The sequence below is a fragment of the Pongo abelii genome, chromosome 13 (genome assembly GCF_028885655.2).
Source record: "Pongo abelii isolate AG06213 chromosome 13, NHGRI_mPonAbe1-v2.0_pri, whole genome shotgun sequence".
NCBI classification, from domain to species: Eukaryota; Metazoa; Chordata; class Mammalia; order Primates; family Hominidae; genus Pongo; species Pongo abelii.
This window is the reverse complement of record NC_071998.2, coordinates 120,158,345-120,171,516: the sequence shown is the minus strand read 5'-3', so window position 1 is coordinate 120,171,516 and position 13,172 is coordinate 120,158,345. Positions and strand designations below refer to the sequence as shown.

General features: G+C 44.1%; 1 protein-coding gene across 18 annotated transcripts in view; it reads left to right on the top strand.

The window, feature by feature from the left end:
- LOC100452866 (kynurenine--oxoglutarate transaminase 1) overlaps window positions 1-13,172 on the top strand; it is a 57,902-nt gene that overhangs the window by 19,141 nt on the left and 25,589 nt on the right. For 8 of the 18 annotated variants that reach the window (XM_054521164.2, XM_063714072.1, XM_054521163.2 and 5 more), the window contains exon 2: window positions 2,256-2,363. The exons of 7 other annotated variants lie outside the window; for them this stretch is intronic. In XM_054521164.2, coding sequence (XP_054377139.2) covers window positions 2,256-2,363 — 108 coding nt within the window. Of the gene's footprint in view, window positions 1-2,255; window positions 2,364-13,172 lie in introns of those variants that run through there. 3 more of the 18 variants (XM_054521158.2, XM_063714074.1, XM_063714073.1) reach the window with 2 other exon arrangements.

Sequence of the window (13,172 nt, the reverse complement as noted above, 5' to 3'; positions counted from 1 at the left end):
ATGTGGGGATTATGAGAACTGCAATTCAAGATGAGATTTGGGTGGGGACACAGCCCAACCCTATCACCTTGGATTCGATTCCTAGGGCTGTTGTAACAAACAGCTGTTGTAACAAACTTCATTGTATTGCGTTTGGCAGATATCGTGGTCTTTACAAATTGAAGCTTTGTGAGAACCTTGCACCAAGCAAGTCTATTGTTCCCATTGTTCCAACAGAATGTACTCCCTTAGGGTCTGTGTGTAATTCCCACAGTAGTTCAAACTTTATCATTATTATTATATCTGATATGGTGATCTGTGATCAGTGATCTTTGATATTACTATTGTGCTTGTTTTGGGGAACCACAAACCATGCCCATATAAGATGGTAAACTTAATAAATGCATGTGGGCCGGAGGCAGTGGCTCACAACTGTAATCCCAGCACTTTGGGAGGCCAAGGTGGGCAGATCACCTAAGGTCAGGAGTTCGAGACCAGTCTGACCAACATAGTGAAACCCCATCTCTACTAAAAATACAAAAATTAGCCAGGTATGGTGGAATGCGCCTGTAATCCCAGCTACTTAGGCTGAGGCAGGGGAATCGCTTGAACCCAGGAGGCGGAGCTTGCAGTGAGCCGAGATTGCGCAACTGCACTCCACCCTGGGCGACAAAGCAAGACTCCGTTTCAAAAAAAAAAAAAAAAGGCTGAACAAACTGAAAAACCAGCAGCTCTTTTTCAGTTCATCAGAAAATTAGGTCACAGGGTAACCTGCTGCCCCCAAACTGGAGAGGCAGAAAAGTAGATACAGAGAATCATGATTTGCCAGAGCAGAAACCTTCCCTGGAATCAGCACCTGGGTGGGAAAACCTGAACTGCAACTGACAAACGTCTGGCAGCGTGGATGTGTGCTGCTGGCTAATGTTAGGTGGCAGCTGGACTGGAGTAAGGAATACCTAGAGAATGGTGAAACATGACTTCTGGGTGTGTCTGTGAGGGTGTTTCCAGAAGAGATTGGCGTGGGAGTCAGTGGACTGAGTGAGGAAGATCCGCTCTCAGCGTGGGTGGCACCATGCAATTTGTTCACGGCTTGAACAAAAACAAAAGAGGAGAAAAGATTTTCCTCTTTCTGTCTCTGTCTCTCCTGGAGCTGGAAGATTCTCCTTCTCCTGCCCTTTGGATATTAAAATTCTAGGCTCTTCAGCCTTGGACTGAGAATTACCCCAGTGGCGTCCCTGGTTCTGAGGCTTGCAGACTTGGACTGAGCCATGCTACTGGCACCTCTTGCAAATAGTCTGTCAGGGGACTTCTCAGCCTCCATTAATTGCATGAGTCAATTTCCCTATAAATCCCCTCTCATGCACTTTGGGAGGCCGAGGCGGGTGGGTCACAAGGTCAGGAGATTGAGACCATCCTGGCTAACACGGTGAAACCCCGTCTCTACTAAAAATACAAAAAATTAGCTGGGTGTGATGGCAGGCGCCTGTAGTCCCAGCTACTCAGGAGGCTGAGGCAGGAGAATGGTGTGAACCCGGGAGGCAGAGCTTGCAGTGAGCCAAGATCGTGCCACTGCACTCCAGCCTGGGCAACAGAGCGAGATTCCGTCTCAAAAAAAAAAAAAAAAAATGGCTGGGCAAGGTGGCTCACCAGCACGATCTCGGCTCACTGCAACCTCCACCTCCTGGGTTCAAGCAATTCTCCTGTCTCAGCTTCCTGAGTATCCGGGATTACAGTCATGCGCCACCACACTCAGCTAATTTTTGTATTTTTAGCAGAGATGGGGTTTCACCATGTTGGCCAGGCTGGTCTCAAACTCCTGACCTCAGGTGATCCACCCACCTCAGCCTCCCAAAGTACTGGGATTACAGGCACAAGCCACCGCGCCCAGCTGAGAGTAACTTTTTTTTTTTTTTTTTTGAGACGGAGTCTCCCTCTGTTGCCCAGGCTGGAGTGCAGTGGCACGATCTCAGCTCACTGCAGGTTCTGCCTCCCGGGTTCACGCCATTCTCCCGCCTCAGCCTCCCGAGTAGCTGGGACTACAGGCGCCCACCACCACGCCTGGCTAATTTTTTGTATTTTTAGTAGAGACAGGGTTTTGCCGTGTTAGCCAGGATGGTCTCGATCTCCTGACCTCGTGATCCGCCTGCCTCGGCTTCCCAAAGTGCTGCGATTACAGGCGTGAGTCACTGTGCCTGGCCAAGAGTAACTATTTTTAAGTATGCCAGAGCATTCCTCCAAAATATTCTTTTTCTTTCTTTTCTTTTCTTTTTTTTGAGATGGAGTCTCATTCTGTCACCCAGGCTGGAGTGCAACGCACAATCTCAGCTCACTGCAGCCTCCAAGCGATTCCCTTGCCTCAACCTCCCGAGTAGCTGGGATTACAGGTATGAGCCACCATGTCTGGCTAATTTTTGTGTTGTTAGTACAGACAGGATTTCACCGTGTTGGCCAGTCTGGTCTCAAACTCCTGACCTCAAGTGATCTGCCCACCTCAGCCTCCCAAAGTGCTGGAATAACAAGCGTGAGGCACTGGGCCTGGCCTAAAACATTCTTTTTCTTTTTTTGTTTTTTGAGATGGAGTTTCACTTTTGTTGCCCAGGCTGGAGTGCAATGGTGCAGTGGCTCACTGCAACCTCCGATTCCCGGGTTCAAGTGATTCTCCTGTCTCAGCCTTCCAAGTAACTGGGATTACAGGTGCATGCCATCACAGCTGGCTAATTTTTGTAGTTTTAGTAGAGATGGGGTTTCATCATATTGGTCATGCTGGTCTCAGACTCCTGACCTCAGGTGATCTGCCCGCCTTGGCCTCGCAAAGTGCTGGGATTACAGGTGTGAGCCACCATGCCCGGCCTCTTTTTTTTTTTTTTTTTTTTGATACATGGTCTCACTCTGTTGCCCAGGCTGGAGTGCAGTGGAGCAATTTTGGCTCATTGCCACCTCTGCCTCCTGAGCTCAAGCGATTCTCATGCCTCAGCCTCCTAAGTAGCTGGGACTACAGGTGCGTGCGACCTCACCCAGCTAATTTTTGTATTTTTGGTAGAGACGGGGTTTTGTCGTGTTGGCCAGGCTGGTCTCAAACTCCTGACCTCAGGTGACCCGCCCACCTCGGCCTCCCAAAGTGCTGGGATTACAGGCGTGAGCCACCGCACCCGGCCTTGGCCGTTTGTATATCTTTTTTGGAAACATTCAGATTTATGATTTGCAGATATTTCCTTCCATTCCATGGGCTGTCTTTTCATTTTCTTAATGGGTATCCTTGAAGCACAAAAGTTCTTAATTTTGATGAGGTCCACTTATTTTTACTTTTGTTGTGTATGCTTTGGATGTTATGTCTGAGAACCCCAAGGTCACAGAGATTTACTCCTATGTTTTCTTCTAGTTTTATTGTTTTAGTTCATACATTTAGTGTTTTGTTTTTTTTTTGAGACGGAGTCTCACTCTGTTGCCCAGACTGGAGTGCAGTGGCATGATCTCTGCTCACTGCAAGCTCCGCCTCCCGGGTTCACACCATTCTCCTGCCTCAGCCTCCAGAGCAGCTGGGACTACAGGCGCCCACAACCACGCCCAGCTAGTTTTTTGTATTTTTAGTAGAGACGGGGTTTCACTGTGTTAGCCAGGATGGTCTCGATCTCCTGACCTTATGATCCACCCTCCTCGGCATCGCAAAGTGCTGGGATTACAGGCGCGAGCCACCGCCCCCAGCCCATACATTTAGTTATGTGATTCACTTTGACTTAATTTTTGTGTATGGGGCAGGGCACATGGCTCACGCATGTAATTTCAGCACTTTGGGAAGCGGAGTGAAGGGGTGGCCTGTCCCTCCACACCTGTGGGTATCTTGTCAGGTGGAACGAGAGACTGAGAAAAGAAGACAGACACAGAGAGACAAAGTATAGAGACAATAGTGGGCCCAGGAGACCGGCACTCAGCTTATCAAGGACCTGCACCGGCATCGGTTTCTGAGTTTCCTCACTTTTTATTTATTATTATTTTTATTATCTCAGCAAGAGGAATGCGGTAGGAGAGCAGGGTGATAATAAGGAGAAGGTCAGCAAAAAAACATGTGCGCAAAAGAATCTATGTCCTAATTAAGTTCAAGGGGAGGTACTATTCCTGGATGTGCACGTAGGCCGGATTTATGTTTCTCTCCGCCCAAACATCTCAGTGGAGTAAAGAATAACAAGGCAGCATTGCTGCCAACGTGTCTCGCCTCCCACCATAGGGCAGTTTTTCTCCTATCTCAGAATCGTACAAATGTATAATCGGGTTTTATACCGAGACATTCAGTTCCCAGGAGCAGGCAGGAGACAGTGGCCTTCATCTATCTCAACTTCAAGAGGCTTTCCTCTTTTACTAATCCACCTCAGCACAGACCCTTTATGGGTGTCGGGCTGGGGGACGGTCAGGTCTTTCTCATCCCATGAGGCCATATTTCAGACTATCACATGGGGAGAAACCTTGGACAATACCCAGCTTTCCAAGGCAGAGGTCCCTGCGGCTTTTCGCAGTACATTGTGCCCCTGGTTTATTGAGACTAGAGAATGGCAATGACTTTTACCAGGCATACTGCTTGTAAACATTTTGTTAACAAGGCATATCCTGCGCAGCCCTAGATCCCTTAAACCTTGATTCCAGACAACACATGTTTTTGTGAGCTCAAAGTTGGGGCAAAGTGGCTGGGGCAAAGTTACAAATTAACAACATCTCAGCAAAGCAATTGTTCAAGGTACAGGTCAAAATGGAATTTCTTATGTCTTCCCTTTCTACATAGACACAGTAACAGTCTGATCTGTCTTTCTTTTCCCTACATATCCCCCTTTTCTTTTTGACAAAACCGCCATCATCATCATGGCCCATTTTCGCTGGTCGCTGTCTCTCCGGAGCTGCTGGATACACCTGTAGACCAGCAACAGAGAACAGACATACAAGGATTAATACAAAATTTGCAATAGTGGAACTTCCAATGGTTTTAACCCAAGTGATGGGGTTAAGATTTGTGAGGCCATCAGCAGCTTTCACCATTGCCTCAGTTTCTGGCACCAGATTGAACTGGGCTTTCGATGCCTCAAAAATTTGTTCTTTTAATTTTAAAATATCTAAAGTAAAGTTATCTTCTCTTCCTTGTAGATGGCGTCTAACCATGTCCCAGTGATGTTCAGATTCGTTATAGGCTCGAGGTGTAATACAAAAATCTGATGTATTCCAGTCACACTGTAACTGAAAAAGATATTCTACGCTCATGAGCCTATCTCTCATTCAAACAACAGTTTGTCTACGATCATTAATTTGGTTTGCCAATTTTTGGTCTATTTGAGTCTGAGAATTCCACAATTTTGAGGAGTTCTTTTGCCAATTATTTACATATTTTGTAGTTTGAACAGAGGAGTGTAAAGCAATTGCAGCAGCCGCAGCAGTAGCTGTGACTGCAATAAGACCCATAATCACTGCAATTAAAGTAAAAATGAATCTTTTGAATCTAGTTAGAACTCCTTTTAATACTTCTGTTAAAATATGGATGGATGGGGAAGCCTCCCACATTCGGTCCATGGACACAGGGATCCACACACCCTCTCTTGCCCTCTCTAGCAGAATATAGTGCTGCCAATCAAAAGTTGAATCAATGCAAGTAAACAATCTACAATTTTCACAGGTTATAGTTTGGGAATCTGGTTTAATAACTATGTTTCCTACAACTAGCATATAAGGGCGTTTTACACAACTTTGCAAAGGAATTGTCAGATTGGAATTTAGGTTAATAGTATAATGTGGCTTATGATTTCTTGTTCCGATAACTTGATTTCCAGACCAAATTCTAATGTGGTGTGAGGCCACAGTAAGCTTTCATAATGCTGGATGTTCAGGACCAGTAACAGGACTAACTAACTCTGGCTGAGGTGATGAAATTTCCTTTTCACGCCATTTCCATGGATAGGGTGATTTTAATCTTCTATAAACCTGGTCTAGCCTTTCAGTTAAATCACTATCATAGGCCGGATTAGTGGGCCAGACAGGTGGGGTCTGTGAACATGAGTGAGTCTGGCCCATACAATCATAATATAATTGGCCTCAAGGGGCCCAGTCCATAATAGTTCCAAATTTATTGTTTTGTAATACCACCACATATCAGCCACATATTTTTCCCAAACTAAGACTTCTGGGTCTTTTGCTTCTTTGGGAATTTCCTTGAGGCAGGGTTTCCCCTTAGGCCTAAATTTTAATGATCTTTAATAAGAAGAGTCCTGTAAATTATTCATTTGTGACCCGAGTGACATTCCACTTACCATATGATAAGTAAATTTATTGGTGGCACTGACAGTAGGTACTTCTACCAACCAATTTTGGGTTGTAGGCATTAAGCATCCTGGTGCTTTCCCCAGGCAAATAGGAGGATAATGATACCCAATGGAAATGTTTATCATCATTCCTTCTTCTTCAGGTTGGGCAGGGCCACGGTCATCTGTGGGGCCTGGTACCCATGCACTGTTATTAACATATACTTCAATAGAATATTATCCATCCAAGTGACTGCCCGAATTAAGGGTGGCAAAGGCACATAGGCCCAGTAAGTATAATTAGCTGCAGCTGCTCCTGCAGACATAGTGAGACTTACCACCGTTGATACAATCATTAAAGCTGCAAGCAGCATATTCTGTGGAGTTTGTGTTACCCTTGTGTACTTTAGGCTTTTTTCAGCTAACTGTGTCAGCTTCTTTAGCTGGGCCCAGGTCGGCGGCTTCTCTATTTTTTATGTTTTATTTTTATTGTCTTTTTACCAAATCAGTTTTTCCTCATGTGGGCTGTTCTTTTTACCAGTAAAATGTTGTTCTGCAGAAGTAGTGGTCTGATTTCTATAAATGTTTAAAAAATTTAAAGTATAGAGTGCTAGATTAAGTTGCATCTGGGGAGTGTTATATTCCTTACTGTCCTTTTCCTTTTTTTGTTTAACCAATTGAGCTTTGAGTGTTCTATTACTTCTTTCAATTATGGCCTGTCCTTGGGAATTATAAGGGATTCCTGTTGTATGTGTAATTTTCCACTGATTTAAGAATTTTTGAAATGCTTTACTACAGTATCCTGGCCCATTATCTGTTTTAATTTTTTATGGAACTCCCATGACAGCAAAACAAGATAATAAATGTCTTTTAACATGGGAAGTATTTTCTCCTGTCTGGCAGGTTGCCCATATGAAATGTGAATAAGTATCAACTGTCACATGGACAAATGACAATTTTCCAAATGAAGGTACATGTGTGACATCCATTTGCCATAATGCATTAGGACGTAAACCTCTGGGATTAACTTCTGCCTCCTGAGTGGGCAGGTGTAGGACTTGACACTGAGTACAATGTTGTACAACATTTTTTGCCTGTTTTTGTATGATATCAAATTTATTTTTTAGTCCTGATGCATTTACATGAGTCAAGGCATGAAGTTTTTGTGCTTTTATGAATGCAGATGATACTAGCAAGTCAGCTTGTTCATTTGCATTAGTTAAAGGCCCTGGCAAATTAGTATGTGTTTGAATATGAGTAATATAAAGTGGGAAATTTCTTTTTCTTACAGTTTGTTGTAACGAATTAAACAGCTGATTTAACTGATCATCCATACTATATTTGATTAGGGCTGTCTCAACATCCTTTGTAGCCTGTACTACATATGCAGAATCTGAAACAATGTTAATAGGCTGATTAAAATCTTGTAACACTGAAATGACAGCAACCAACTCTGCTCTTTGAGCTGAGTGATATTGAGTTTCAATGACTTGTTCTTTTGGCCTAGTGTAAGCCACTTTTCCATTGCTGGAACCATCAGTAAACACCATCAGAGCATTTTCTAAAGGTTCATGTCTGGTAATTTTAGGTAAAATCCAAGTAATCAATTTTAAGAACTGGAAGATTTTTGTTTTTGGGTAATGATTGTCAATAATTCCCACAAAATCAGCAAGACCAATCTGCCACGCAGCAGACTTGATAAAAGCTTGTCTAACCTGTTCCTTGTTTAAAGGAACAATGATTTTATCTGGGTCACTTCCACACAATTTTACTATTTGTAGTCTTGCCTGACCAATTAATGTAGCCATTTGATCTAAGTACAAGGTAAAAGTCTTAGTTGTACTGTGAGGAAGGAATGACCACTCTGCAAGATCAGTATTTTGAACAATAATGCCTGCTGGAAAATGTGCAGTAGCAAAAATCAAAAGTTGGAATGGGGCTAAATGATCTATACTGTTTACTTGTGCTGACCGAATTTTTTCTTCAACTAATTCAATTTCTTTAGTTGCCTCTGGAGTTAATGGTTTTTTACTGTTTAAGTCTGGATCCCCTCTCAAGATAGAAAACAAATTTGACATGGCATAAGTAGGGATGCCTAGAGTTGGCTGAATCCAATTAATATCTCTTAGCAATTTTTGAAAGTCATTTAATGTTTTTAATGTATCTTTTCTTATTTTTATTTTTTGTGGTTTAATTTTCCTTTCCTCTACCTGCATTCCCAAGTAATGGAAAGGAGTAGAGGTCTGAATCTTATCAGATGCTATTGTCAGTCCTGCGTTTGCAACATCTGTCTGCAGAAATGTGTAACAGTCAATTAATTTGTCTCTTGTTTCTACAGCACACAAAATATCATCAACATAATGAATGATATAACAGTCTGAAAACTTGTCTCTAACTGGTTGAAAAACTTGAGCTACAAAAGTCTGACAAATAGTTGGATTATTAAGTATTCCCTGAGGCAACACTTTCCACTGAAACCTGGTGGCTGGTCTTTATTATTTATGGCTGGTATAGTAAAAGCAAATTTTTCAAAATCCTGTTTTGCCAGAGGAATGGTAAAAAAGCAGTCCTTCAGATCAATTATAAGTAAAGGCCAGTCTTTGGGGATCATGGCCAGAGAGGGCATCCCGGGTTGGAGAGCCCCCATGGGTTGTATTATGGCGTTAACAGCTCTTAAGTCAGTCAGCATGCGCCATCTGCCTGATTTTTTCTGAATTACAAACACAGGAGAATTCTAAAGAGAGAAAGTGGGTGAAACATGTCCTTTTTTAAATAGCTTTTTAACTATTTTATGTAGCGCCCCCAACTTTTCCTTAGAGAGCGGCCACTGTTTGACCCATACAGGACACTGCAGGGCGAGTCTGAATTGCTACTTCACTGTAGTGAACTGTAGGTTGGGCAATAATGAGTGCCGCGAGCCAAGTCGCAGTGAGCCTAGTTTCAGGCTGCCTCCCCCAGCACTCACTCGGCTGAGGAGGAGGTGGCCATCGTGGTTTTAGCCCCAATGGCCCTGATGATTCTGGACTTTTTCCTTTTAATTTTAATGTTTCGGGATATATTACGTCCTGTAATTGATTGTAGTCAACATTTTGTGTTGACTGAGCCATTACCGGCTCTGCTACATATTTACAATGTGAACTTTCCGTTTCTTTCTTGAACTCTGTCTCTGCCTCTTCTTCACAATCTATTACACAGCTTTCAGGGGCATCAGAAACTGAAATGCTATCTTCTTCTATTTGAAATGGTCCTAAAGTTGCTTTAATAATGGCCCAATCATTCCATACTGTAAGTGGGATGATTTTACCTTCCCTACTTGCTTGTTTTAATTCTTTGCCAATTTTTTCCCAATCTTTTAAATCTAAAGTTCCCTATTCTGGAAACCATGGGCAGAATTGTTCTATTGTTTGAAATAGCGTAATTAGATTTTCTGTAGAAGCTTTAACTCCCCCTCTTCTTAAGAGAATTTTAATGAAGCTGAGATAAGAGGCATATTTACTTTCAGTTTGCCCCATTGTTACCCTGGATTCCTCCGAGCACACAAGCTTACTGCAAGGCTGACCGTGGATGTACTCGGGAATCTCTCGTCGGCTGTCCTCAATACTCACGTTCTTAGTGTAACTTCACCCTGAAGAAAGGCCCCACGTTGGGCGCCAGATGAAGGGGGGGCCTGCCCCTCCACACCTGTGGGATATCTCGTCAGGTGGGACAAGAGACTGAGAAAAGAAGACAGACACAGAGACAAAGTGTAGAGAAACAACAGTGGGCCCAGGAGACCGGCACTCAGCATATCAAGGACCTGCACTGGCATCGGTTTCTGAGTTTCCTCACTTTTTATTTATTATTATTTTTATTATCTCAGCAAGAGGAATGTGGTAGGAGAGCAGGGTGATAATAAGGAGAAGTTCAGCAAAAAACATGTGAGCAAAAGAATCTATGTCATAATTAAGTTCAAGGGGAGGTACTATGCCTGCATGTGCACATAGGCTGGATTTATGTTTCTCTCCACCCAAACATCTCAGAGGAGTAAAGAATAACAAGGCAGCATTGCTGCCAACGTGTCTCGCCTCCCACCATAGGGCGGTTTTTCTCCTATCTCAGAACTGAACAAATGTATAATCGGGTTTTATACCAAGACATTCAGTTCCTAGGGTCAGGCAGGAGACAGTGGCCTTCCTCTATCTCAGCTTCATGAGGCTTTTCTCTTTTACTAATCCACCTCAGCACAGACCCTTTACGGGTGTTGGGCTGGGGAACAGTCAGGTCTTTCTCATCCCACGAGGCCATATTTCAGACTATCACATGGGGAGAAACCTTGGACAATACCCAGCTTTCCAAGGCAGAGGTCCCTGCGGCTTTTCGCAGTACATTGCGCCCCTGGTTTATTGAGACTAGAGAATGGCAATGACTTTTACCAAGCATACTGCTTGTAAACATTTTGTTAACAAGGCATATCCTGCGCAGCCCTAGATCCCTTAAACCTTGATTCCAGACAACACATGTTTTTGTGAGCTCAAAGTTGGGGCAAAGTGGCTGGGGCAAAGTTACAAATTAACAACAACTCAGCAAAGCAATTGTTCAAGGTACAGGTCAAAATGGAATTTCTTATGTCTTCCCTTTCTACATAGACACAATAACAGTCTGATCTCTCTTTCTTTTCCCTACACTGAGGAAGGAGGATCCCTTGAAGTCAGGGGTTCAAGAACAGCCTGGGCTGGCCAGGCACGGTGGCTCATGCCTGCAATCCTAGCACTGTGGGAGGCCGTCATGAGCAGAACAACTTCAGGCCAGGAATTCAAGACCAGCCTGGCCAGTATAGCAAAACCCCATCTCTAATTAAAATACAAAAATTAGCCAGGCATGGTGGCACACACTTATAATCCCAGCTACTCAGGAGGCTGAGGCAGGAGAACCACTTGAACCCAGGAAGTCAAGGCTGCAGTAAGCTGAGAAGGCACCAGTGCACTCCAGCCTGGGTAACAACGTGAGACCCTATCTCAAAAAAAAAAAAAAAAAAGAAAGAAAATAAAAAATTTATATGTGTGTATTCCGTCGTGAGATAGAGGTCCAAATTCATTCTTTTCTTTTCTTTTCTTTCTTTTTTTTTTTTTTTTTTTTTTTTTTTTGAGCCAGAGTCTTGCTTTGTCTCCCAGGCTAGAGTGCAGTGGCGTGATCTCGGCTCACTGCAACCTCCATTTCCCAAGTTGAAGCAATTCCCTGCCTCAGCCTCCTGAGTAGCTGGGATTACAGGTGCCAACCACCATGCCTGGCTAATTTTTTGTATTTTTAGTAGAGACAGGGTTTCACCATCTTGGCCAGGCTGGTCTTGAGCTCCTAATCTCGTGATCAGCCTGCCTCGGCCTCCCAACGTGCTGGGATTACAGGCATGAGCTGCCATGCCTGGCCCCAAATTCATTCATTTACATGTGGATATTTAGTTCTCCCAGCACCATTTGTTCATTTGTTGAAAAGATTATTATTTCCCACCCCCCACCCCCGCTTTTTTTTTTGAGCCAGTGTCTTGCTCTGTCACCCAGGCTGGAGTGCAGTGGCGTGATCTCAGCTCACTGCAACCTCTGCCTCCTGGGTTCCAGCGATTCTCCTGCCTCAGCCTCCCGGGTAGCTGGGACTACAGGCATGTGCCACCATGCCCTGCTAATTCTGTATTTTTCGTAGAAATGAGGTTTCACCATGTTGGCCAGGCTGGTATCGAACTCCTGACCTCAGGTGATCTGTCCACCTCAGCCTCCCAAAGTGCTGGAATTACAGGCATAAGCCACCACGCCTGGCCTCCCAACCTTTTTTTTTTTTGAGACGGAGTCTCATTTTGTCGCTTAGGCTGGAGTACAGTGGCATGATCTTGGCTCACTGCAACCTCTGCCTCCCAGGTTCAAGCAATTCTTCTGCCTCAGCCTCACAAGTAGCTGGGACTACAGTCATGTGCCACCACGCCCAGCTAATTTTTGTATTTTTATTAGAGATGGGGTTTCACTGGTCTCAAACTCCTGACTTCAAATGATCCTCCCACCTTGGCCTCCCAAAGTGTTCGTGTTACAGGCATAAGCCACACCCAGCCTCCCAATTTTTTTTTTTTTTTTGAGACAGAGTCTTGCTCTGTCGCCCAGGCTGGAGTGCAGTGAGTGGCGCGATCTTGGCTCACTGCATCCTCCACCTCCCGAGTTCAAGTGATTCTTCTGCCTCAGCCTCCCAGTAACTGGGATTACAGGTGCACACCACCATGCCTGGCTAATTTTTGTATTTTTAGTAGAGACAAGGTTTTAGCATGTTGGCCAGGCTGGTCACAAACTTCTGATCTGAAGTGATCCACTCGCCTCAGCCTCCCACAGTGCTGGGATTACAGGCATGAGCCACCATGCCTGGCCCCCATTTGAGTTTCTTAGCATCTTATCAAATAGCAATTGTGACAGTTTATTTCTGGACTGTCAGTTCTATTCAATTGACTTATATATCTATCTTTAAGCCAGTATCACACTTTCTTGGTTCCTGTATGTTTGCATTAAGCTTCCAAATTGTGCAGTGTGATTTCTTCAATTTTTTTCTTCTTTTTCAGGCATTTACTTTTTTTTTTTTTTTTTTGAGACATATCTCCCTCTGTCGCCCAGGCTGGAGTGCAGTGGTGGGATCATGGCTCACTGTAGCCTTGACCTCTCCAGGATCAAGTGATTCTCCCACTTTAGCTTCCCCAGTAGCTGGGACTACAGGTGTGCACCATCACGCCTGGTCAATTTTTGTATTTTTGTAGAGACGGTGTTTCAGTATGTTGCCCAGGCTGGTCTCAAACTCCTGGGCTCAAGAGATCCTCCTGCTTTGGCCTCCCAAAGTGCTGAGTTTACAGGTGTGAGACACATTGCCCTGCTTGAATTTGTTGATTGCATCTCCATGGTGTTATTTAACATGTTCTTC